Source organism: Mauremys mutica, chromosome 19, assembly GCF_020497125.1.
Source record: "Mauremys mutica isolate MM-2020 ecotype Southern chromosome 19, ASM2049712v1, whole genome shotgun sequence".
Classification (NCBI taxonomy): Eukaryota; Metazoa; Chordata; order Testudines; family Geoemydidae; genus Mauremys; species Mauremys mutica.
The window spans coordinates 22510664-22537490 of NC_059090.1; the positions used below are offsets into that span (position 1 = coordinate 22510664).

Here is a 26827-nt window from a genome sequence, read left to right on the forward strand (position 1 = left end):
CCCACGCTACCGCTCCCTCTCTTGGAGGCACAGCACATGAGTTTCTGGCACCAGGCATGTATTTCTTACACAGATTTACATTGGGGAAAGGCACCGCTCTCCTTTGTGGCTCTTTACCTCTCTTTGTTCACTGCAGATTTTGCACAGCCAGAGAGGGCGTTTCTGGGTCCCGAGACTTTCAATTCCGCATTTGGTGCAGACTTTCTGAAAATAAGGAGAGAGAAAGAGAAGGACACAGGACAACGTCAATAGCTTCCTCACTCCGACTCCTCACAACCCCACTTCAAAGGGTCTGTGCTGGGGCAAGTTTCACCCCAAAATTTAGGTTCTGCAAAAACAATGATTTTGCTTCTCCTTTCATTTACACCAGCGTAACTAGTGATCCCAGAGGAGTCACTCCTGATCTACACTGGAATCAGTGAGAGGAGAATCTGCCCCACTGCCTCCAGTTGTGTTATTCCTAATTTATAGCAGGGCCGAAAGAGAATCAGGTGTAACATTTAAACAAAACCTGAGACCCACAGAAATATTTCCCAAGTTGTTGGGTTTTTTTAAGTGATCCCCAAATGAAGTAATATTTTCCCTACAAACTCTAAGACCCAAACATAGCGGCACTGAAACTGACAAGAAACACAAATGAAATGATCTCATCCATTTTCACTGCAATATAAAATTTAAATAGGGAAAAACTATTAGAGTTTTTAAATTATTTCAATTTGAGTAAGTCAGGTAAAAGAACCCCACCCTCCCTATGTGATTTTTAACCTGACAGTGTCCCTTTCAGAAAGTGGCTGGGCGGTTATTGATTCTCTGCTAACCTGGAAATGGAGCAGACCATACAAACAGGTGTATTTCCTGGAGACAACACCTGAATAGCATTTTATGGAATCTGTTCCTGCACAACGGAACTTCCATGTCTCCACTGGCATAACAAGTCATTTATAGCTTGATTCATCCAATAGTCTGTAACAAAGCTGATGTACATCAGTCTTCGCGTGCAGCTTGAATGATGAATGGGATGGAGTCTTTGAGCCTCTTTGGACATCACAGCAAAAGCCACTCACCCAAGGGCCTAGGAGAGTGAAATCTTGTTTACAGCAAAGAGGAATTAAAGCCCCCAGTTGGGATTTTACATATGCCTCTGCTCTGCCCCACTGGGACAAGCTCCAGGGATGCACATTCAGTCTCCATGTCTCATTCAATTCTTGGCCTCTCTGCTGGAACTGAGCTAAAGGGCTGACTGATGCCACTTATGCTGGTGGGTTTGGCATGCAGACACGTGTTCCACCAGGTACAAGCCTAAAGACCAACTATTTTGGTCAGTGTAGTCCGGAGGCTGTGCTCCTGAGCTTTAACCCTGGCTCTGCCACCAACTCACTGAGCGGCCACATCCAAGACGCAATCACTCTGGGTCTCTGAATCCCCAGGGGATGTTTACAATACCCCACGAAAAATGAGCATCTGCAACTACTACACTGCAGGCCGTCAGACAGTCCCTACCAAGCTTGGATGGCTTTAAGCCAGTGACTGCTATAAGCAAATATCTCCAATGGCTGGTGATGGGACACTAGATGGGAGGGCTCTGAGCTACTACAGAGAATCTTTTCCCAGGTCTTGCCCACACGCTCCAGGTCTAACTGATCACCAGATTTGGGGTGGGAAAGAATTTCCCCCTGGGTCAGATTGGCAGAGAGTAAACGGTACAGTCTCTGTAACCTGAAGTCTTTACATCAGCCAGAGGTTAGGGCTCTATTACAGGAGTAGGTGGGTGAGGTTCTGTGGCCTGCGACATGCAGGAGGTCAGGCTAGAAGTTCGTGATGGCCCCTTCTGGCCCTACAGTCTGAGTCTCTGGTTCTGAGCTGGTGTAATGGGGAACAGCTCCCTGTCCCATTTCCTACCTCATGAGCCACCCAAGCCCTCAGTGCCACGTGTATTTCAGTGCACTGTGATATGCAGCTCGCAATCTGAACAGGGCAAACCTCCGGCTCATGAAGATGTTGCACAAAGGCAGTTTTCTTCTCCCCGTGTGAAATTCACCCTTGCGCAAGGAGCCCGGACAAGGTTTAGGCTCTGCTGACATCCTCCTCACGCCCTATTTTGAGAGCTTAGGTGGTGCACAGCCTTTGTACTGGGGCGGGGTGATTACATCGAGAGGGCATTACTAACACAGACGTACACAACAGACAGACAGACAATCCCCTGCCCCTCTACCATTTGTTTGGCAGGGACTCTGGAGAATCACATCACTGTTCTCTCTGTGTGAGCGTGTGACCCCCATAGATGTTCCCTGCACTCCTGGGGGGGAAGCAAATGGGCTCTGCATGGAGCCTAACAGCCTGGAATCTCAATCACACGTGACTGTCACTCTCACCATTGAATCTCAGCTCAGCAAAGGACATGGAGCTCTCGTCTCCCACTTCACAATACAGTTTGGCTTCCGCTGCCAGATCAATGGCCTACGTGAAGAGGGTGGGGTCCAAGTGCAGGTCCTAAGAGGAGACGTGACCACACCACACCACAACCCTCTGGAAAGCCTGGCATCCATTCACCTCTGAGGGCACACATCAGAACAGGCCCCTTGCCCCCACAGGAGAGATGGACCCCCCAAAACCTTAAGGCAGAGCAGGCAGTAGTTGCTCCATTTCCAATTGCCTAACCCCTCACCCCAACCCAAGCATCGGCTGCAGAGCATGGTCAGCTGTGCAAATGTCAACTCCGGCTCCCACAATATGGTGTCCATGAATGGCTCTTAATGGACCCATCATCACGTGGACATGGAAATCAGAGCATACCCCAACTCCACGACTGATACCAGAGTAATAAAAATATATCCAGGAGGCTGACAAAGAGCCTTGCAGTGCATCAGGTGGTGGGAACAACGCTGACGATCCGATCTCACTGCCAGCTAGTTTGGGACAGGGCATCTCTGACACTTCAGCTGGATGAAAACTGCATGGCCACCTCTCCCTCTTCACTGAGCCCCCTTCTATTCACAATATGGCTCAGAATACAGGCTGGGCGCAGCTCTGCTTGCATCGCTCCAGCAGCATCACCCAACCAGCATGCAAATGCAGCCCCGTGTGGGCAGAGTCAGCTGAGGACGAATGGGCCCAAGAGACCAAACTCCAAATCCATGGTTCCAGAACAAGGTACCGGAGCCGCCCACAATGGAGGGAACAAACAACTGTGCCCTGTATGCTGTGCTCTGCATGGCCGGCCGGCCAGCCAGCCGACATGGGGGGCGGGTATTAGCTGGAGGAAGCACTAAACAATTCCACAGAGCTGCTGCTCTCATTCCACCCCTCTGCTGCGAAATAACCAGCAACCGGCTGTCCCCACTTGGAATGGGGCTGTCAGGACTCAATGGCTTGCTGCATAAACTGACAGGGACAGTCGATTCAAGCAGCAGAGTGTGCCGTCATTACCCGCCGCCCGTTTCACTGAACCCCAACCTCCTCCTCTCTGGGAAGACTGACTCAAACTCAGCCTTAACACACTGACAAGTTTAAAACACCACATGGAATAATGCATTCAAATGCTCCCCCTTGTGGAGATTTGCAGAACTTTTATTCAATTTTAACTCCATATTTTAACACACTGGGGGTTCGGGTTTTTTGCTTTGTTTTGTTTTTCTCAGACTTGCTGGAAAACTGGAATCTTATCCCCAAAACCTGACTGTCAGGTTCTGAAGAAAGCCTCACATAAATAGATACGTGGATTTGCAGACACTTAAAAAAACCCCAAACCTGTCATTCATTAGCTGAAATGCCAGACTCTTTCTTCTTCACCTATTTATTACAGGTGTATGTTTATGATATGTTTACAACAGTCATTACTGACACATCCTCAGTACGTGGAATACCAGACTGTGTGCAATTGCTGTCAGTGCTGCATGTAGACTCTGCATTTAAATGCTACACTGATTTCACACTTGTTGTGTAGTATTTATTTCTAAAATAATAAAAAATCTTTTTAATATTGAAAAAGAAAAATTATTTTAACTTCAAATTCTAAACCAGAAGGTAGGAGCAAGAAAACCTACAGGATTCAAAGGGCTGGAAGCCTCTATATTTTGCAGAGGCAACTCACTTAAGATGTATTCATTGCTCTGTTTCGTATGCATTATGTTGCATTCATTACCAAAATTCCTGTTATTGAACTACATGTGGACAGTGTTGGGATTCCAATGAGATGGCAACATTAGCAAGAAAATTATGAACTTCAGAAGTCCAGAATCCCCTGCCAAGTCACTGCTTATTGCACAAAACATGGAACACATGACTGAGCTCTCCTTAGGGGAGGGAGCATGAAGTTATGTTGCATCTTTCTAGCTGCTGAGGCTTACGAGTCTGCAGTACATCATGCCTGGTCACTACCCACCCCCACCACGCTGCTGAAAAGGGAGTAAAAGAAACCAATCATAAGTTCTCAAACAAGTGGCACCCAATGTGCTCAAAGCCTCAGGAGTCCTCAGAGCAAGAGGTTCCTATCATCATACAGCAGTTGTGAAATTCACTAGATAGCAGAGTTCTTCCCCGAATTCCAGCTGAACTTTCCAATCCATGTCCCATGAATTCCTGGCTAACGGGGAATCATCGTCTGGAAAAAAACAAATAAGTTTGCCCTTGGACAGGCCTACCATGCAAGGCTCACAAGGTGCTTTAGGGTTCCCAACACACCCATGCACCCTGCAGGGACGGTAACGTTATTAACCCTATTTCTCAGTGGGGGAAGCTGAGAGACACTTCATGTCATCCTCTGCCCCATCCTCAGCATGTGGGACTCACTGGAAGGGGGACCAGAAATGCCCCAGTAAATGGATGTTTCCCTGCGGTTCTAACCTAGCTGGCTGTGGATGTGCTGAAAACAGGATTTCCAGGGGAAGAGGGTGGGGAGCACAGCATGTCCTGTAATTCTCCTCGCTTGAAATGAAGGAAATAAGGTCTGGTGCACAGGAGACTGCTCTTTACCTCCCTACGAACTGAGAGAGACGCAGGATTTGTGTCCAAGCTACCCAAGTGACCTTTGCTCTCTGCTCCATCAAGGGCAGTTGCTCAGACCACCCAGTTTGTCCCATCTCTGTGCCCAGGGTCCATGCGGGCCAGGCCTTCTCAGCTCAGGGACCACCTCCACCGTGCAGGTGGCTCCTTCGTTACGTCTTCTAGGGGGATTCTCTCCTTCCTTCCGCCCATGTTCTGAGTTGAGGATCTCCCTGAAATAATCTGGGCCTGGTGGTTCACATATTTGCACACACTCACCCCAACACCGCTGCGACCAGTTGGGAAATCAAGTCTACGTACACCTTCTGAATTCCAGTCTGATTTTATTAATTCTCTGTATCCTTCCTTATGTCTTAGGACTTCACGAGGTTTTTGTTTCATCTCCTTGTGCTAAGGAGGCAGAGCAGTGGCACCTGGTTTGGGTGAGTGGACGACTGACATTCGGCCTAGATCTAAGAGGGCAATACAATGGGTATGCTAAAGAAGATGGCCAAAACAAGAGAACCAGCTGGGCTGGTAACTAAGCAACAGCTAGTCTGTTTGTTTGTCAGGTGATCAAAAGGTGGTCATCTGGGGGAGAAGCCATGTACAGGAGGGGGATCCTGGACACCCTAGAGGGCTCTGATTGAATCCCAAAGGATGCTCAGGAGTGGTGAGGAAACTGAGGCAGGGGAGGGCATGCGGGTACAACTTGGCATAGCTTGTGTGCTGTCTAAAGAAAAGGGTAACTGTGCTGGAAACCTCTGCAAAGCCTGCATGTCCTGTGCTTCAATTATCACATGTCCCTGGAGAGAGGAACAGTAACCCAGGGCACCCACAAGGCCGGAGCTCTGCAACAGGGTGAGCTTAAGTTACTGGTGTGTCTTAGGGGATCTGCACTGGTCCTGGGGCAGCTGGACTGTGAGGTCCCACTTCTGTAAAGGGGTAACAAAGTCTGTGCCCTGGGGTGCGCCAGTGGGACCAGAGAGACAGCGTTGGAACGTGGAACCTGCCCAAAGGAAGACCAAGAGCACACAGCTCTCACGGGTGGGTCCCAAGCACAGCAGCTTGGCGAGCGTCCAGCCGGGACACAGCCACTTCGTAACAGTCCCAAACAGACTGCCACACCCTAGGTTTGGTCAGCGTGGCAGAGCACACTCAGAGGTCCGAGTTATCCCATCCCAAACCAGTGCGGGTGCTGCCTAGAGAGCTCTGCCGCCGACACCAAAGTGAACATGAACAGGGCTCCGGGGATTTCAGCACTGACATGCGGTAAATGTGCATTGACCTTCATGAATAACAACTCTGAGCCCCTCGCTCCACAGAACCCAACAGCAGCAGGTGCCCAGATGCTGCCCGATGCAGGGCCATCTTTCCAGCCTACCGCGAGCCCGAGATACTGCAGACTGCAGACCCAGTTAGCATAGTACAGATACGTGGTCCACACAGATTACTGTCCCTCCACCCAGCGCTCTCCCCCGTGATCAGAGCAGCCAGCTTAATGGGATGGTACAGCCTTTGAGACTACAGGTCCCAGCATGCACTACTCCATCTTTATCCGAGAGGACTGCTGGGTTGCATGCTGTGGGCTCCATGAGCCACCTCCCTTGTGGTGGTGGGACTGGGGTCCATGGGGCAGCTCCAGCTGCCCCACAGGCCTCACTTTAGCCACTGCTACCCAGAGGGGATATTGCCAATGTGGGCGGCTCCCTTCAGCCTCCTTGCAAGGCTGAGCTGGGCCCTGAACAGACATGCTGCTCCCCACCCTGCTCCAAGCCTGGCACCTTGCTCATGCTTCCCTGTGCATGTCACTGAGGCAGAACTACGGAAAAGGGAGATTTCTCCCAGGGCAAGAGGGGTTTCAAGTGTATGAAAAAAGCAACATCCCAGCAGAGGCTCTCAGAGGAGGTGGTGGTTGCCTTGGAGATCATCATCATCTCCACAGCTCTCCGGCTTAACCCCTTAGTTGCTGGAGTCCGGACAAGCAGTGGTCTCCCATCGAAACATTGCATTGCAGCAAAAACCCTGCAAACTGAAGCCCGCCATCTATTTCAAACAGCACGGATATCACTGGGACAGCAACATGCTGTAAGCTTGCATCAAAGTTTAACCATGCACTAGCCAGGGGGATGGCTCAGGGGTCTACACATTAACCCTGAAATAACTAGTTCCAAAAGGGTGGATTTGAACCTTCAGACCTCTGAGGTACAGAAACTGAGCACCTTGCGGTTACCGGGCGGACGTTCGGACAAGACCTCGATAATGAGGCGCATGGAGCTTCCTGTGAGAGTTCCTCATTAAGCATAATTGCTGCCCCCTCCCGACACTGTGCAAGCCCACTGTTTGCCTGACTGATGCCTTCCACCCCAGAGGTGGCTGCAGTTCATTGGTGTTCTAGACAGAGGGCTTGTAAAGCTTTTTTGGGATCTTGGGGGAATGAGAGACTTAACATGATATTAAGGACTGGGCGGGGACCAGATACTCGGGGGGGGGGGGGGTATTACAAAGCACACCACAGTTAAACGCTGTCCAGCCAGCCACCACCTGCACTCCCGCAAGATCAACCGGAGCTGGATTCACCTCCTGGGTATTTATAGGAAAACAAGAGGCTGGGAAGCTCACCTTTTTGCAGTCCTGACAGAAGACCGATGTGGTCCCCAGCAGCCCCAACAGCTCGCCACAGAGTAAGCACTGAGACAGCCCATTCCCCATCACGTTCTTCCGCATGTTTTCCAGCCGCTCCACCAGGCGCCTGTAGGGGAGCAGAGATTAGAGGAGATTCCTTTGGAATTACTGCAGTGGGGCAGACTCTGCAGGGAGCAGTATGGGCTAGTGGTTAGATCTAGACACCTGGGTTCTGTTCCTGGCCCACCCCCACTCTTCATGCGGCTTTGAGCAAATCACTTAATCCCCATGACTCGGTTTACCCATCTGCAAAATGGGAATAACAATGCCCAGCTAACACAATATAATCAGCCTGGGGACAGCCATGTTGTATCCCTGGCTCGGCCAGTGAGCGCAGAGCAAGAAGTTATGTTCACAGTGCATGCAGGGGATGTTTCAGCATTCTAATGAAGGGTGACTAATGGGACAGCATCACATGGGTTGTAGGGCCTTCAGCTTGCAGCATGAAGCAAAGGCTTCCTGCCTCTGGGACCCAGATGGGCTTTAAATGCGTATGTCAGAAAGCAGGGCTCCTACAGGAAAACAACCCAGCTCAAAATGAAGGGCACAGAGGAAGCTGGGTAATCCCCACTGGCAACAGCTCAGGTTCTAGGACATTACCATGGGCAGCCAGTGCAGGGGTGGGAGCTCTGGAGATACCACCCTATGCCTGGCTCCAAGCTGGGAAGCCCAAACTCTGAGGCCACAGAATCCCAAGTGGGATGGGGAACACCCGCGAGCCTTCGCATTAAGAAATAGGCTGCTTTCCATGCAAAAAAGCAAAAGTCTGCATGTGAGGCTTCCACAGCAGCAGGAGTGGGAATGCAGGGGCTGCCAATTGACTACAGAACGTGGATGGCGTACAGAGCTAGGAGTATGGCTCTAGCTCACCAGCAGTGCTTCTATTTCTACAGGGAGCAAAACAACAGTAACGGAGTTTATCAAGAGCAGAAAGTAGCAGCCGTGCATGTGGGTGCACTACGGGAGAAAAGGCAAGGCCATTTTTCACCCACTGACGTTCTCATGAGGACCAGAGTCCCATAAAGCAAGCCAGGCACCGATGGGAAAGCAAGGTTTGTTTGGAAGGGGTGCAGACCTATAGTGAGGAGGTTGGGCCAGACGGCAGAGCCATAAGGAGCCATCGCTGCTGATTCTGTGACCCGTGGCCCCCACATAACAGAACTTCAGCAAGGGCTTTAACAAGCCAGGGGCTGGTGCTTAGAGGGGCCTAGGGCTTTCCACCCTTAGCTCACCAGCCAAGAGGGAGCGGTTACCACCTGATGCTTGTGTAGTAGCTTTCACATATGAAGGGTCTTACAACACACTGACACAAAACACCATCGCGGCTGGCGCTAAATAGCACCCTCCCCAAGGTCCAGGCAAGTCAGTTTCCAGGGAAAGGTTTTGGTGTGTCAGGGGAATTTTGCAAAAGCTGTGCCTGATCCAGGGGTCTTCCTTTCTCCTCGCCCTTTAATAACGAGCCCCCAGTGGCTTCCCCCAGGCGACTTGCCTGCTTTGATACAGTCAGGCGCAGGGTTAACACTGTTCCACCTGCCAGGCCAGTCCTTCAACGCAGCCAAAAGTCAAACGAAACATGGCGTGGGGAAGGTACCGACGGACGAGGATGGTGCCAGTCAGGTAATGACTCCAGCTAACAAACCCTTCCCATGGAGCCAGCCAGCCAGAACACTCCACGCTCACTGCTCCGAGCAAACAACCCCAGAGAATTACTGGGCAGCCAGAGACTGTCACCTGGGAGTTCTGCCCAGCCCCAACCCTGGGCAGCTCAGTCGGGTTCCTAAGGCCTTGGTCAGAGCCACGGTGTGGCTACCGTAGGCAGGCCGAGCTCACCCCCCAGACAGCTACATGAGCTGTTGCCCCAGTGACTATAGTCAGAGCAAACCCCTGGTCTAGACAATATCCAAGCATGGGAGTGAGAAGGAAGAGAGCTCCTGTCCTGCCTTTCGCCCAGCCCAAACCAGGGCTAGACAGAGTGGGTGGGGGAGACACTGACCAAAGTGATGCTCAGCCTGCGTGGTGATTGGAGCACAGCAGGATCAGAGAAGCAGCAAAGAATCCTGTGGCACCTTATAGACTAACAGACGTTTTGCAGCATGAGCTTTCGTGGGTGAATACCCACTTCTTCGGATGCAAGAAGCTTGCATCTGAAGAAGTGGGTATTCACCCACGAAAGCTCATGCTGCAAAACGTGTTAGTCTATAAGGTGCCACAGGATTCTTTGCTGCTTCTACAGAACCAGACTAACACGGCTACCCCTCTGATACAGGATCAGAGAGCCACTTTCCTAGGATGGATCCTATGCCCTCCTCCAGGGAGAAATAAACAGCAAGTCCCTAGCTGGGAGGGGCGACCGTACCCAATTCGCTGCTGCTCAACAAGGTCCAGCTTCTCCGCCCTGCGGATGACCTCCAGGATGACCTCCAGCTCCTTCGGGTCCAGCACCTGCGTTTTCCTCTGCTTGTCAGTCTGGTTTGTGTGCACCGACCAGCCAGTCTGGAGCCTGCAGGATGGGCAGTGTCACACTGAAGGCTGGAACAGCACAGAAATCTTCTGCCACGCCCCAGGTCCTGAGCCTGGGAGCCTAGAAAATCACGGCCATCGACTTGCCTGCAGAGATGCCAGCTCCCAAGCAGGAATCTATCGACACGACTGTTTCATGTCCCCCACTTCACCTTCCCCGCAGGACTGAGAACCGATTTCCTGCCACTGACCTAACTCCTCAAATCCTTGGATGCCCCTTCTTTTGAGCAGGCCTAGTTTTCATTTTACACTTGGGTGTCATTACCCCAGGTGGGGTGCCAGCAGGAGAAGGAAGCACTGTCTAGTGGTTAAAGCAGGGGTCCCTCCCCCCACACACACACTGACAGGCCCCTTTAAGGCATCTCATGCTGAGCACCCAACATTATTAGGTACTTCTGGAACCATAGGCCTGGGAGTTCATCCCCAGCTCAGCCGGTGACCTGGGGGATGGCACTGTCCCTCTCTGTCACATGGTTTAATTCTCCTGCACCTCACAGGCCTAACTCACTAGCATTAGTAAAGGGTTCTGAGACCACTAAACGACCTTAGATATGCTCGAGCAGCACAGAGCACCATGACAACCTGCGGCTCAGTGCCAGATAGCCCAGCCTAAGGGGAGCTCCACAGCAGTGACTGCAGGAGGCTCTGTTTTACAGCCACAGTCCTGACCAGCTGGGCGCTGTTACGTTTTTAAGCCGTTTGAAGCTGACCCAGGAGGTTCAGCTGGGAGCAGCACTGGGGGCAGCAGGGCACAGGCTGCTGCCAGAGGAAAGCAGCTAGAACAAATACAACTCAAGCCACTGACTTATCCCAGTCCCCTCCCCGCCAGCAATCTGACTTGAGGGAGAAAACGAGACCAAATGACATGTGCCTCCAAACAAAAGAGCAGGTGCCAGCTGGGGGAGGCCATGAATTATAGATGGGGCGCTGCTAGGACCGGCTTTTGCATCCACCAACTTTGCTTATTAAATACAGGGTTGGTGGTGGGAACTCAAAGGAGAGTGGGGGTTGCAAACTATTGCACAGAAAGGAAACTCCAGACAGCATCCGAGCACAGGGCTGCGCTTCAAGAGGCGTCCCAGCAACGACGCCTGTGGCTGTCCTCAGGGAAGCCAAATGACATAGCTGGCCTCCAGCAAGGCAGCTGCATTGTGATTATAACACCTGGAGCAGTGCAGCAGCTTTGAGAAGAGCCCTGCGCTGTGGGTCCTGGCAGATTTCACAAGCTAAGCAGGGTCAGGTCAGGTGATTACGTGGATGGGAGACTGGCTGGGGTGGAGAGGTACTGCTCTCAGCGGGGCAGGCAAGCCACTAGCTGGTGCCCCCTTTCTGACTCAGTAACAAACCAAGGCCCGGGCCTGGTGCTACAGGCTGTCTTATGGGGCAGATGTACAACTCCTAGTGGTGGTTAACAGTACCTTGGCACACTTCACCAGAGTAGGGGTCAATCCAGGCCCTTACATTCTGTCTAAACGCACCTGGCAGAGTCAGTGGGGTACAGCCTTCTCCAAGTTATCCACTGGAGTGCGTGTTCCCTCTTAAGCAGCTGCCACATTTCACCCAAGGGGTGGCTGCACTGCAGTGACCCACTGATCACTGCACAGCCTGTGTATCAGTTTCAGGTTTTAGAGCACGTTCAGTCCCTTCAGGCAGGGAGGAGCGATAGCTGTGATGCGGGATGTTATTATGCGCCCTCCTCAGCACAGGAGCAAAGCCATCAACTCCGAGGAAGCTCAGGTCTCATGGGCAGCAGGAGACACCTCTCCTCTCCCACTCCTGCCCAAGCCCCATGCCGGGTCTGAAAAGCAGCCACAGCTGTGGGTGTGGAGAGACCCAACTCTCCCCTAGTCTCTAGATCAGGCAAAGAGACAGGGCATGACCCTTTCACGAGCAGGGCAGGCTGGGAACCCTCTCCAGGGTCTGGAATGAGAGCTAGGGCTTTGGTTCCAGTTTGTGGGCAGCCCAAGCAACTAACTGGGTTTTGATCCATCCCATTAGCTACCTGGCTGCAAGTGTCAGTGGGCAGCAGTTGTTCAGAATGGAAGTGTCCGATGTCCACTGAACGGCTCTGGTTTAATCCCACACTCAGACTTGCACGGGAAGAACACAAGACAGTTCCAGTTTGTGCGTGGACTAGCCCTGGGCAGGGGGCAAGTCAGTCTGGTGAAGGAAAAACCTCGCAGGCCTGGCAAGGGAAGCCAGTTTGGAGGGATGGATTGTGGGGGGTTTCCATTGAGTTCCTCTCGCATGGCCAATAACAAACTGGGTTTTGGCCTATCTGTGCACTATAGTATCTGAGTGCCTTGAATGTATGGATCCTTACAACACCCCTCTCGCTTGCCTCAGAATAGACAGGAAGCTTGTGGGAGAGCCAGGAATTGAACCCACGCCCCAGACCAGTGCTCTAACCACTGGGAAATCCTTCCTCACAGGCAACTAGCACCACATCTTCTGCCCCAGATCCACAGCCTGAGAATCAGCCTGGAGGGCAACAGTAAACGCTGTAAGAGATCACACTCTGTGGCCCCTGCTGTTAACAGAGAGTATGTCTACACTACCCGCTGGATCGGTGGGTAGCGATCGGTTTATCGAGGATCAATATATCATGTCTCATCTAGACGCAATATATCGATCCCCGAACGCGCTCCTGTCGACTCTGGAACTCCACCAGTGCGAGCGGCGGTAGCGGAGTCGACAGGGGGAGCCGCAGCCGTCGATCCCACGCTGTGAGGACGGGAGGTAAATCGAAATAAGATACTTCAACTACGCTATTCACGTATCCTACATTGACCCCGCCCCCTAGTGTAGACCAGGCCAGAGAGAGAGGGCAAACAGAAGGAAGCACTCACTTGGCTCTCAGCGCCAGCTGCCGGTCATTGGGACACACCCACTGATCGCTGCCATTACCAAAGATAGTATCAGCCATGGCAGGAGACTGGAGAGAAGGCCGGAGGAATCACACCTGTAAGAAAAGGAAACAGCACCAAACACTGAGTCAGTCATTGACCAACACCTGCCTAGAGTGAGCACAGCCACCAGCCCAGGGCTCTGCTCAAAGCCCAGCTCTCTGCAGCAGCCGGCAGACCATGGGAGCCGAGCTCCAGCATTCAGATCCAAGGGCGGAGCTTGGCTCGTGGTCTGAACACATCAGGGCACTAACCGAGGGCAGCGCTCACGTACCTTTGCACAGCAAGACTCAAGGTCTCAGGAGAAACGCACTCCTCAGAGCAGCCCATTGGAGAGCTGGGACCCAGAGCTGGGAATGGGCAGGCCCAGGGGCTAGTGCTCTGCCCTGCCATTCAGGAGACATGCGTTCCGTTCTTGTGCCCAGCCTCTTAATGCCCCAGGCCAGCAAAGGGCTGGTGACAGATTCTGCACAACTGTAAGCTGCATTTTGATGGTCCTAAAAGCATGATGCCAGGAAAACCATCTAGGCCAAACTTTCTTGCCACCCTGATCTGTATTGCAAGAATCGTGGCCTCTTTGTCCTTCCCCAAAATGAACCTTGGCTGCTGCTCAAAACACCAGCATGTGATTGCTTTAGACACATCCCCTGTACATGCCAGACCATCTCTGTGTACCCATTGCAGCCTTCCAATCGAACAGCCAGCAATGAACTGCGGATCAGTCCATAATCAGGGATCACGGTTTAATTCCAGACCAATAAACCCACCCAGTGACAATACTAGTTACATCTAGTCTCTATCTGCTGCTCCAGGGGAGGAAATTACTTGTCTTCAACAGCTGCTATAGGCCTGTAGATGTTCTGGGCAAAAAAACAATTGAGGCTTTAAGTTGATCTACATAAGGAAATGTATTTAATCAAGATGGCAGGTTGGCTAACAGGTGAACATGTTGCACTAAACAGCTTTCTCTAGCTGTAATTTACTTGCTTTTACCTACAGCTCTCCTCAGAAGCCTGTGCTTTGCAGACGCTGAGGATTTTATACACAGGGGCTTGCTTATCACATTGCAAAACCTTGTTGCTTCGGCCCAGGGCAGCATACAGACAAACTCTTTCATAAGAAGTGATCTAAGCTTGAACCGGTTTTCTAATACTTCAGAAACACCAGGGTAATCAATGAGAGGGGAGGAAATGTGAACAGCTGCTGGCTCTACATCCTTCCTGGCGTGATCTATATAATTTTGATTCCAGCAGGGACAAGAAAGAAAAACATTGAAAGACTCTTGATCAAAGTACATTGTCTACAGTCAATAAAAGCTCCCAAGTCTTTTCACCGAGCTTGTCTCTCATCCAAGTGCTCTCAGGCAGATGGCACGAGGCATTCCCCAAACAGCAGTTTCAGAGTGAGGATGTGTAACTGTTTGGTCTCCTGGATCCCCAACAAAATGCTGTAAAAGTGCCAGTAGGTTTTTGCAGTTCCTGCTGAGGCTAAAACCACTTGGCACTTAAGAGTTATAGGTCCATTTATTTTTTAATTTACAAAACATGCCTGATGCCAGTAGCTCAGGGAGCGCATGCTTCATTTAATGCATTGGATTTTATAAACAGTGTTCAAACAAAATAAACCCACTCTCTGACTCCCTCTGGTTCCTTCCCACTTTGCACTACACCTTCAATGCAATACACTCCAGCTCTATCACACCAGCAGAATCAAGGGGTTTCCACTGAGAATGCGTGTGCAGATGTTTGCATCTGGGGACAGTTAGCTTGAGCCCAGCTGCTGCAGGGATATACAGGGTGGTGTGTTATTTGGACAGTATATAGTGAACATACAGTGGCACTTCCCATTAAGCGAGCTCAAAGCTCTGTGCAAATACTAGTTAGGCTTCACAACTCCCCCCCCTGGTGAATTAGGTGAATATCATCACCCCATTTTACTGACACATAAGCTGAGGTAGAGAGGAACTGATCAATCAGGAATCCTGCCTCATGGGTCCAACGTTCTCACTGGGAACATGGACTCTGGGAAGAGTGTTTGCAATCATTCGCCATACACTTCTAAACCCTAAAGGGGTTTTAAAGTGAGATATAAATCTTGGGGTGAGTGCATTCCGGGGTGTGATCACTGGAAGAAGAACTGCACAGGTGTGGAATCTGCTCAAAGACCAAGCATGCTGCAGAGTGCACAGCACTCTGGAAGACAGGGTCTTCATTGCTATGCATATCAACAGCTGAGGCTGAACTGCAAAGCAGTAGTATCTGCTTGATAGCAGCAAGTTCTGGGTTCAGCATTTATGCTCAGCTTTGGGTGCCAGTGACTGACGGGGAATTCACCATCACATCCCAGTAGGGCTGGCAGAAAAGCCACGGACTGCTCTAAGTGCTAAACCAAAGTAAACACGACGTGTGCCTAGCGATACTCCGTGCAGAGCACAGCCGAAGGCACCACGCACCAGGGAAGCGGGGAGGCTACATGTGGGAACTTTCACTAGAGATTGTGGAATGCCCATTGCTTAAGTGGGGAGACAATATTTCCCTCTGCATTGGGATCAACCCGCTTCTCATGCCTAACCTAGACAGGCCCTGTCTGAGAGGGATGGACAGACGGACATCTAGGCCTATAGAGAAGTCAAAGTAGTCTGCAGGGTCAGCATTTTCAGAGGTGGGCACAGACGTTACATCTACCCTCAGCACCTGGGAAGACTCCCAATGATGCACGCAAGCAGGGAAGTCCTGCTCATTTCCATTGGCCAACACCTCCAGCTTTCAGGTTTATCGTCCCTGGTTTAGCAGCTGGGAAGATGTTCTTTTTCTCCTCCTACAGAGCAATGCCACATGAGAGGCAGCATAATGGCTGCAGAAGGACAGGAAGAAGCACGGAGTCACACTTGCTCACCCTAACTAAACAATTCATAGGGTGACTCAGAACAAGCTCAGTACACTGCACATCACCCTCTAGAATGGCATGGGAAAGAGAGACCCCAAAGGTAACGAGCTGGAGCAATGTCAGGTGTTTCATATCATTACTGCATTGTCACTTGTCTCATAGTTTGTCTCACCCAGCCAGGAACATATGCCCATCCTATGGTCAAAACATGTCTGAGCAAGAAGCTGTGACCCATCTCTATCTCCGTTCCCCAACACATGGTCTCCAGCGGGATAGTCAGACTTGCCTATCCCCAGCTAGATGCTAGCAAGGAAGGACCAGGGCTACGAGAACCAAGCCAGTTTGGCTACAGTAAAAATCCACCCAAATCACCAGGTGGTGGAGAGAGATCTCAAGTAAGTGCCCACATCCAGTAGACATTTTCCTCTTTGTATCAATTGTAGAATTCCTACTCTAGGTAAGCAAGGGGACAAAGCACAACTTATGCTGCACACTGAAGAACTGCAGGGACCCCTGTGGATTACCTTAGTGCTCTGAGGTCTGAGCAGCCTAGAAACTAGCAGCTTTGCAGCCAGGCTGCCTGTACAACCTGGGCAGGGCAAAACGAGCATCAAGCCACTTTCGCTCTGCAATAATGCCACAGGCGTCTAAACAGACGGCAACTCAGGAGTCAGATTCACTCCGGTTGAACTCATGTACGTGCAAGTTAACACTTTATTGCCTAGATTAATACAGGACATGGCGCAAAGCACATGACCTTCAATAAGATACAAAATGTGGTAGCACTTCAAGCAATTGCTAGCTGTATTACAGGTTGCTTCCCCTTTGAGGAATAATTGCATTAACAAGCAATCACAATGCCAACACACCAGTTACCTCAGCTACACTGGGATGAGAAGTGAAAAGCACACTGGGAGTTTTACCACTGACTGCAATGGGGCCAAGATTTCACCCGCCGTGTGCTAGTCTCCCCAACCACAAATTGTGTGTGTCACTGTGAGATTCCCAGTTGTACCTGGCAATAAAAATGTTGCAGGTCTCCACTTCAAAAACCCAACCCTTCAATAAACACCTTCCATCTTAAGATGTGGCTTGAAGTTTTGATTTTATAAAAACTAAGAAGACCCCACTGATGCTAGTAATTTTTACCGTGACGTTTTCTTTTAATCCAGTTCATTTTGAACAAAAATGCCCTGCAGTGCTAGGATTGCAGCCCTGCCAAGCAGACAGTCACAATGTCTATAAAGAAAAATCAAACAGACATTGATGGTTTCCACAGTCCTGAGATGCAAAAATTAAACCATCAGCATAAACAGTGCCAAGAATATTGGTTCCACAAAACTCTCCCCATGTTAATTATCTAAGATGATATTAACCACCCCCGAGCAAGGGAAATCATCTTATTTACATTGTCTGATGTTTGATGCCATAGCATCTGTCAATAGAACTTCTACTGCCCCTGTCCTGTACCAGTCTGACCACACCAGCGGCCCTGCTGTCCAGTTACAATAAGACCGTACGCAGATCACGCGTCGCCACCACCACAGGCTGCGAAGGTCTCCACTTCATCGCACTTCTGGAGGCCTCTTTGCAGCTAAGCAACCTTGTGCCACTTCAGCCGAAAGCACAGAGGGACTGAATAGCAGAAAAAGCTTTGGCGGACGTCAGGTCTCTCCAGCAAAGCAGCTGTTGCATAAGCACTAATATTAAGTATATAGATTCACACGTATCAATATTTACCTGCCCTGGTGGTGACATTTCCTAGCATTAAAACTGTACCTGCTGGGCAGAGATAACCTGGCTATTTAAATGTGTGAATGATGGGCAAATACTCATCTGACATTTATTAATACCAAACAAGACACGTCACCAACAAAAAGTGCAGTAAACCCAAGAAAACACACGTTCCCGTCTCCATAAATAGCGCACTTACCCCGAGATGCTGCTGTTCAGTTGGCTGAGCCTACGCTCACTTTCTGCTGTTGACACACACAGCTTGCTGTTTCCATGCAAGGCACAGATGCGCAACAAGCAGCATGGCCTTGGCCCTTTTCCACAGGAAAGCACACAGCTTGAGCAAACAGATCGCTCCCCTGCACTGAGCTCACCAGTGCAGCACTGGCTGTGAATTTCATGCACTTCACAGCACTCCCACCTCGAGGCACAGGAATACCAGCCACACAACAGAACAGTTATTTTGTTCCAAACTCTCCTTGAGCTTTGTGAACCTAAACAATAAGGACTCAAGTCCACCAATGGATTCTCTCCTCCTTGCCCCCCTCACTCCTGGCCAGAGCTGAGCTAGGACTCGTTACGCAGCAGTAGAAGTGTAGGAACAACAAGGGATGAAAAGAATGGATTTTTGCTGGTGCCGGAGAAAGGACGTGTTTAGGAAAAGCTCAGTGAGTGGGGCAGCAGGCTGAAGGCTATAACGACACAGCATAACACTCATCAGCTGCATCTGATCCCACGGCATAGCCAGCAGTGGGAAAGATACCGTGACAATTATTCAGCTGTGAGATTGGACCTCAGGAAGTCCAACCAGGAAGGGAAGACAGAGAGAAATGCTGTGCAATTTTACTCATTACATTACACTAATCAAAAAGATGACCCAGTTAAAAAAAAATAGGTGATATTTACTAGATGAAATCCTGGTATCGGAGATGACAGGACAAAGATGAGCACTCTAATCTTAAAGCTCAGATCACTGGGCACTTTCCCCGCATGGTCAGCTTACCCTGGTTGTTCCGTAACACTTGCATTTCTTTTACAGCTCTTAATGATCTTGGAGGGCCTGGCGAGCAGGGTCCTGTATACTTTTGATACTTGGCCTGCTCACGCAAAGGGGGAAGTCAAATCTTCTACACACCAAGAATCCCTGGGGTGGGGAAGCAAACAGAAGCTGCAATTTTACAACAGGTTTATAGAGCCCCTGGCTTTGAAGAGTGAGATGTTTTCCAAGATTAGGACACTTCTTTAAAGGATTACATACATCCAGAGGTATCGCGCGCATGCTCTCTCTCTCTCTCACACACACACTTTAAACAGCTTTCCAGACACACCACATGCACTCCCTATGTTTGTACACACCTGAAAGATAACACAGCCCAGATGTCCGATTCCCACTGGTGTAAGTCTGATCAGTTCAAGGTGCTACAGAAACATACAACTATTTTTAGGCTAATACTGAGGGCTCCAGACTGACCCCACACGTGAGATACGCAGATTCGGCTCCCATAGCCCCAGTGTACTGCAAAGCCATCCAAGCCAGGCAGAAGTCTAGAATAGTCAAGACTGATTTGCATCTCCTACATTTACCAGAAAATAACGCCAATGCCACTTCAACGCGTCATGGCTGGAATCAGTCTGAGAACCAGGTGTTTTGCCGCAATCCCACAGTGATGTTATGAAGGGCATCACATGCCCTTGTCAGCAGATGCTGCAGCAGATGTTTATTGGCTGATGCTATTTTGTATGCACGCTCTGGTCCAAAACAATGCTGTTGAGCCTGAGACAAAACCATTGTCTTATTCTATTCAGATCAAGGGTATCAGACCCTGGGCCTGATCCATCTGGCCACGGCTGCAGGAGGGGCCCTGAACAGAACCGGTGCCCACGTAGCCAAAAGGTGGTAACTAAAGCCAAGAAGCCCTCTCGGACAAGCCAGAGAACTCCCAAGGAATTGCTTTGTTGTAGACCACTAGCTCCAAATCTAAACATTCTGGTCCAGATTCAGCAAAGCACTTAGAGCACATGCTTAAGTCCCACTGAAGTCACGTGCTTCACTGAATGCTTTGCTCAATCAAGGCCTGCATGCCAGCTTTGATCAGGGACTATGCTGCAGCAACTGAGTCCTCCAATCCAGCATGAGATTTCCGCAGCTGCCTAGGGGGTTTAGACACAAGTGGGAATGGGGTGTCCAAATTCCCTAGATGGTTTTGAAAACCTCAGCCTGCCTCTTTATGCCCACGTGTGAAACTGACTGGTGCAAAAAAAATTAAGAATTTAAAGTGAACATTTAAAGTATTGAGAGATAAGAATTAGAAACTAAATCTGAGATTTATTATTCCACTTTGTGGTGGCCAGTTGATTTCAGACTGGGATGCCTGAAGAAGTCAGTAATGTCATTACTCCTTAAATGTTTGTCGTACATCCGGGGAAGTCTAAAAGCAACTGCACTCCCACCTTCAGGCCTTGTGCAGACCAAGCGAAGTAACAAGCATGCACATTGTAACAAAGGGAGAAAACCACCTTAGCTGGCTCCCCCTAAAATCCAAACCAGTGTCACTTCCCTTTCTGCATTCACAGGAGTTCTGTGTAAATACACAGACCAGGGCAGCTTGCATCACTGTTGCTTTAACCTACTGAACTTGACACTGCTGCAGAGGCTAGAGCTGCTCCCTGGCTTCTAAAAGCTGGCCATGTCCTTCTGCAGCTCACATGACAATTGTTCTCGCAGAAAAACATCCTGTTTTAGAGCCAGCCCTTGGGCTGTGACAGGTTTAAAGGCACAGCGCTGGTGTCTGGCGGATTAGTGGAGTTCACCCACATTTCCCCTATGCCGGCTGCTAGGTCAACAAGGGAGATGCAGATTGAGGATACACGCAGTAGCTGCCCATTGGATCTCACTTCCCAGGCCTTTTATACTCACACTCCGAATAAGAGATCCAAGGGGGGCAAGTTTTGTTAGACACAGGGGACCAACTTCACCCCGGTGTAATTCCATTGACTTCACAGAACACCGAGATGCAGTGACCAACTCTTGAGCCCATAAGAGCATAACGCCCTTCAGCCCTGGGATTCAGTCCTTCCCGGTGGGACAGAGAAGCCTGCTTTGCCGGCAGTTGTATTTTCCATTGGGTGGAGAGGCCCATCAGTCCCTTGTCTTTGGAGCTTTAGCTCCTTTAGTATTGATGATGACAGGCTGGAATAAAGCAGCATTCGATCAAGGCTTTCCATCAGGACAGATCTGAGCATGTTCTCTAGACACACCAGAGTAAATAAGGAATGTTCTCCCAGCATGACTGATCAAAACACATAGCATCATGCTCTTTTGCTTCTCATTACCCAGAACACTTGTCTGGCTCCCCATTGTTCTCTGAACACTGCCTGTGGAGAGAGAAGGAAGAGGGGAGGGGGGAGGAACATGGCTCAGAGGACTCACCGAGACCCAGGACTAGTCTTTAGATGGATTATTCTATACACTAGTTGCAGTGGAATCATTATTGCTGCTGGTTTTTCACTGGTACCGAGGATCTACTCCTCCCACTGACTTAACCTGGAATTGTGGGTGGCTCAACATCTCTCCCTCTGAGAAATCATATCCACTAAGGACCCCACATGGTTTGACACAGCTATTTCCAGCAGCGAATGAGGAGGACACTGTCTGAATTCCTGGGCTTTAAAAATCACTGCTCAAACAAGGGAGCATGGAGAGAACTTAGTCTGATATCTTGCACGTCCTCAGGGTTGGACGCTTCCATAGAGACAGGATTAGCTCTGGGAAGCTATGAGGTGTTAGCTATGAGTAGTGTCCCAAGTATCTCAGTGCAAAGGGATGTACAACAGAGCCTGCTCGTCAGGAACACGGTCAGGTGAGACCACACTGAGAGCCAGGAGAGAACTCATGCATTGTGTAAATGGGACCTGCTCCTTGCATGGTGAAACTTCATTCTGTCTATAGGAAAATTCCCCTTCCTTAAATCTGGTTCCTCTCTGTGAATCTCTCGGAAACACACTATGTATGTATGTTCCAAGCCCTTTTCCACCTCCAGAGCCACTAGCGAGATGCTTCTCCTTGGTGAGCAGATATGGCCAGTGCAGCTGGCAACAGGATAAGATGCCTAGAGAGCATGAATCAGGCTGGAGGGAGAGGGAGAGGGAGTGAGTGAGTGAGTGAGTAACAGCTCCAGGCTGGACTGTCTGTGTCTGGAAACTCCCTGCAGAACACCCATCAGATGGCAAAGAGCCAAAGCTTCTTTTCAATTAGCCAGGCCTCTCAAGGACAGCCCAAAGCAGAGAGGTACAGGAGGCAACGTGAAGACAGCACCCAGCTAAGGCAGTCACTCATGCAATAGACTGAACAGAGCGCTTCAATCAACCTGCACATGCCTCTCCAGAGATGAACCACAGAAGCCTCCATCAGGAACAGGGGAAGGGAGCAGACCTTTGATAGGAAGGGATCCTCGGCAACACACAGACCCTCCCAATGACTGTCAAGGTGCAAACAAATCTCACGCACCATGGTGAGGTACTGTGCAGGTGACATGCATCTCTGCAGGAGCAGGCAGAGCCTGGGGAAAGCCTGTGTATGACGAGACAAACCACAGTGCCACGCTGAGCGGCTGGATGTGACATGGCAGAGGGCAGGATCTCACTCAGGAAGGGAGGAAAAGGTTTTTGGTTTTGTAGGTAAACGTAAAACATGCGGCTTGTCGGGAAGCGGGGACCAACTAGAGAAAGGTGGCTGGGGGAGGCTATTAAATGTCTCCTGGGCCCTCTCAATGTATGTCTATTAAGAGAAGTTACCTATGCAGAACCTCAATGGAAAACTAGTAGGAATATCACCCCTGTCTCCCACCCTGTGTCTGACTTGTTGGTTTCAACTGTAAGCTCTGTGGGGCAGGGGCTGTGTCTGTGAAGAGAGGAGCCGTCTTCAGGGCACAGACCAATCTCTGAGCAATGGGAAGAGATCTGCACGGAGGGCAGATTATCCCCCGGTGACAAAACTGGAGTTGCTCTCTAGTGTCATATGGATACGGTATGTTGAGCGGGTTGCTGGGCTGCTTACTGCATGAACATATTGGCTTAGTATTAGGGGGCTATAAGCAAGAAGGAAAGCAATAGCTCAGAATAAGCCATGCCTTGGTAAATACTTCAGGGTTGTTGAGATACTCTGCCCCAGTGATGAGCTCTGCAGACTGTAGCTCCTGGATCCAGCCAACTTACCAAATTGGTTTGGTTGTGCATGGCAAAAGCCCAAGAGCTGACATGAATAAAGGAATTCTGGCAGCATTCAAAGGGATCTCGCTCTCAAGAGGGAAAGAAGCTGTTTGTGGGGACACAGCTGACCCCCAGGACCTGGTAGGGCATCTGGAGAAGCCAGGCCTGCCAAGGCTCTCATCAGGGGATGGTAAACCTTTGGGTAAGAGAGATGGGCAGGGGTTTAAAACTCTTTTTCTGTCAGTGTTCAACCTGCTGTTGAAATAATACATCCTTTGGTTTAAAGAGGCTTCCTGGTCGCTGTATCCTCTGATCACAGACTGCCAAAGAAAGCAATGCCAAGTGTTGCATCCAGGCAGACCTGCTGGGTAAGCACAACTGATACACACCCAGGGCACTGTCCCCAAGGCTTGGTGTAGGACTGGTAAAATGGTGGCATTCCACCCCAGAAGAGGTGAAGGCATGAGGCCTGACACCAGAGGGGGTACACTCAGAGAGACCACAAGGGATGGTGCAGTCAGCCCTGGAACCATGATACCCACACCTGCCTACTGCAGGGTTCTTGCGCTTTCCTGCAAAGCATCTGGGGCTGACCACTGCGAAAGACAGGAGACTGAACCAGACTGGCTTTGGCTTGGATCCAGCCTGGCAAGGACTGTGGCCAGATCCACAAAGGTATTTAGGTGCCTAACGCCCAATGGTTTCAGTGTGGAATTAGGCACCTAAATATCTTTGAGGATATGGGCCTATGCTACTAGAAAAAAAGCAGAATCATAAGGCTCAGGAAACAAAGGCGGAGCATGTTGTATTCAAGGGGTTTGACTTGGAATCTTTCTTTGAGCTAATGATCCTCGCTAACACTGCAGCATCTGTTAGAAGCAGGTCCTGTTGCTAGTGGATTGGGTTAATAGGCACAAAAGACTCAGTGCGCAGATGCCCTCCGCTCCAAGCAGCTTGGTCAGTGAACCTCTGGGCGTTAAGCATCAGCACACACTGGCCTATTGCTTCTCCTCTGCAATTAGCCTGCAAAATGCAAAGAGGCAGATGGAAGCTCCAGAACCGGGATTTCAGGACACCACTTCAGATGGATTTTGTGATGGGATGTGGGGGGAGAGAGAATAGTTCTCTCTGCTCCTGGCAGTCCTGCTAGAGAACAACGCCATCTCCCAGTTTAAAATTAACAGCGACCATGTTAAGTTAGCCTTTGAGAGGAATCAGCTCAGTACTTCACTCCTCTGCCATGGGCCTGTTTATTCTACAGAGAGATATTTTTGCCCTCTTTATTCCTCAAAGCAGGTGATTAGGCCAGGCTTTTCTATAGCATTGCATATGTCCCCCGTTCAGCATAACGCCGTGCCTCTGGAGTCACTTACGTGGGTTAGGCACTTGGAGACAGCTCCTGATGTGTTTTCTGATGAACCAACATGATACTTACCAATGAGTGTCGGGAATGCTGGGGGGACGTATTGCCACCTTCATACCTCATGCTGCAGGATGCAGCCATAGGCAATGTACAATGATATAGCCTTGGACACTTGGCCCTTCACAGACTGGTGAAAGCTGTGTCCTCACTGCAAAGAAAGGTGAGTTTTTACAAGGAGGCAGCTGCCTCACTGTAAATCCAACTGGAGACAAGCCACTGTAGTTTTCAATCACTGGTCCAGGTCAGGCCCGTACCTCTCCACACCTGGGGTTGACCTCAACTAAGTACATGGAGGTCCAACCTACCTGGACCTTCTTTCCATTAGGACTTTACATTGAGCTAGCTACCCTAATGTAGAAACTGACCTTCCTTTGCAGTGAAGAAATAGCCTGAGCTGGCCTTCAGGGGAAACTAATTCACATGTAGTTTAGCCAACACAGCATGAAATCCTAGCAGGCCAGTTCATATAGAAACGCCCTGTATGGCCATACAAATGAGCTGCAGGAGATCTCTGACCAGCTTTGATTTGCTAATCAGCTTAGCTAAGCAGTCTCATATCTATCACAAATTTGTGAATTAGCCAATTCCTAATATTTTTTTTTTTTTAAAGACACGAGGGGCCAGGCTGAGCCAAGTTCTTGGTCTGCAGCACCTGCCCTGCTAATGCAATTAACATGTCTCCTGCTCAGTTAGCTACCTATGGGGGATGCCCTTCTTCCCTCAAGACCACCAGCTCGGCTCAGGTGCAGTTCTACCCTGGTTTTCCTTTAGCCGCTACTTGCTCAAAGATGCTGTGTAATTAGTCTCTGAGGCACACACCAGCACCCATTATCCCAAGGAAACCTTAGCAACAAGAACAAACATTCACTCAGTTGCTATAACAGAGACTAAATGACTAGTAAAGAAAGAAAAGGTTAAACCACGTCCTCGCCTCCTGTACTCTCCCAGCACTGACAGCGTGTATTGCAGACCTGGGTCTTCTCTCCTAGCGTTGCAGCAGTATTTCCAAATCCGGGGCCTAATCCCAATTTCTTAAAATTGCAAGTGCGCCTAATGACAGTGCACGCCGCCAAAGCTTATCTTTAAGGACGTGCTTAAATTCCAGGCCCCAAGGTGCGTAAGTGCCTGGCTGAGCCGGGGTCTAATACAACAGCTCCCACCCCAGGATTTCACTTGAGAAACACACACAATCTCAGCCCACCTTCCAGGGAAACAGGCAAGTGTCAGTGTCCATATTTTACAAATAAGCCACCTTGGGGTTAAGCAGCTTGCAAGCAGTTGCACGACAAGCTGACAGGAGTTCGGAACAGCCCAACAACAGCAGGAAGTGCCCTCTTAGATCGCAGGAGAGCCAGGGACATTCAAGCCAATCAAGCAGTCAGATTAGATGAAGTTTCATAATGTTGGAATGCACCATTGTGGGGGGCAGTGGGACAGGCAGGATTGGTTTAAATGGGCCTGTCTCTCTTCCGTTTGGCCATGCAGCTGGACTGCATGACGGTAATTACCTACCAACATTAGTCCCCAGCGCTAGGGCAAGCCGTTAGGACTGGACGGACCATCTCCCTAATGTTACACAGGTGCTTTAGGGTTAAGACACACTCACACTCCGTTTTTCAGCCAGCAGAGATTGAGAGCTGTGCAGCCAGATGCCGGAGCAATGAACCTCCATAGAAGTCTCACCAAATTTGAGTCAATCCCATTAAAAAACCACGGTCAAATTAAGGTTTTTCTTTCATTCACTTGAAAACCTTCCTGTTATAAGCTGAGTCCCTGTGTCCCCTCCCTGCACTGATGAGGTGTGTGTACATGTTATGAACCTTCATCAGTCAACAAGTCACCCTACTCCTTGCATCCATACAGACCAAGATGACCAGGATCTCTCTGATAACATCAGCTGTAGCTATTCCAGCAGTGGGCTGATTTTTCATTATCCCTCCTTTGAGCCTTAGAACAATTCTTCCACTCCTTGCCTGCTCCCAGACATTCATCCTATTACAAGGGCAGGCCCCACAGCTCCTCCCATATGCCAAGCCCCACCTCCCACTACCCTGCTTGGCCGGCAGCTGGTTTACAGAACACAGCTAGCAGCTGTCTCCAAAGCGATCAAACCAGATAACCACTGTGCCCTCACATCTCCAGAGCAATCCCTCCTGCACGTCAGCAGAGCACAGAACGTGCCACAGCTTGGCTGCTGCAATGTAACTCGCAGCCCTGTGCGATACTACTGCATTCTAGCACTGGCTGTCATTTAGATTACGCTTAGAGCCAGATATGAGCACGCAGCTACCCTAACTTCTCACGTGTCAAGCTGGTTCTGAGAAGTTTCAAATACAGCTAAGAGACTGAGGTGCTGGTGCCCTTTGGAAGTTACATGCTTGGAGTAACCCGCACTGTCAGGATCTGTAAAACCTAATAACAAGGAGGCTTTACAGACCTCTACATCCATGCATGATTAACTCCATAAACCAAGCACTCACCTAAT

General features: G+C 50.0%; 1 protein-coding gene across 10 annotated transcripts in view; it reads right to left on the reverse strand.

The window, feature by feature from the left end:
• Nucleotides 1-26827, reverse strand: part of RPH3AL (rabphilin 3A like (without C2 domains)) — a 97718-nt gene that overhangs the window by 48461 nt on the left and 22430 nt on the right. For 8 of the 10 annotated variants that reach the window (XM_044993730.1, XM_044993731.1, XM_044993725.1 and 5 more), the window contains 4 exons: nt 13035-13147; nt 10022-10165; nt 7603-7732; nt 118-204 (listed from right to left, as the gene is read on the reverse strand). In XM_044993730.1, the coding sequence (XP_044849665.1) occupies nt 118-204; nt 7603-7732; nt 10022-10165; nt 13035-13111 (438 nt within the window). In that variant the 5' untranslated portion in view covers nt 13112-13147. Of the gene's footprint in view, nt 1-117; nt 205-7602; nt 7733-10021; nt 10166-13034; nt 13148-17910; nt 18020-26827 lie in introns of those variants that run through there. The other 2 variants (XM_044993729.1, XM_044993733.1) reach the window with 2 other exon arrangements.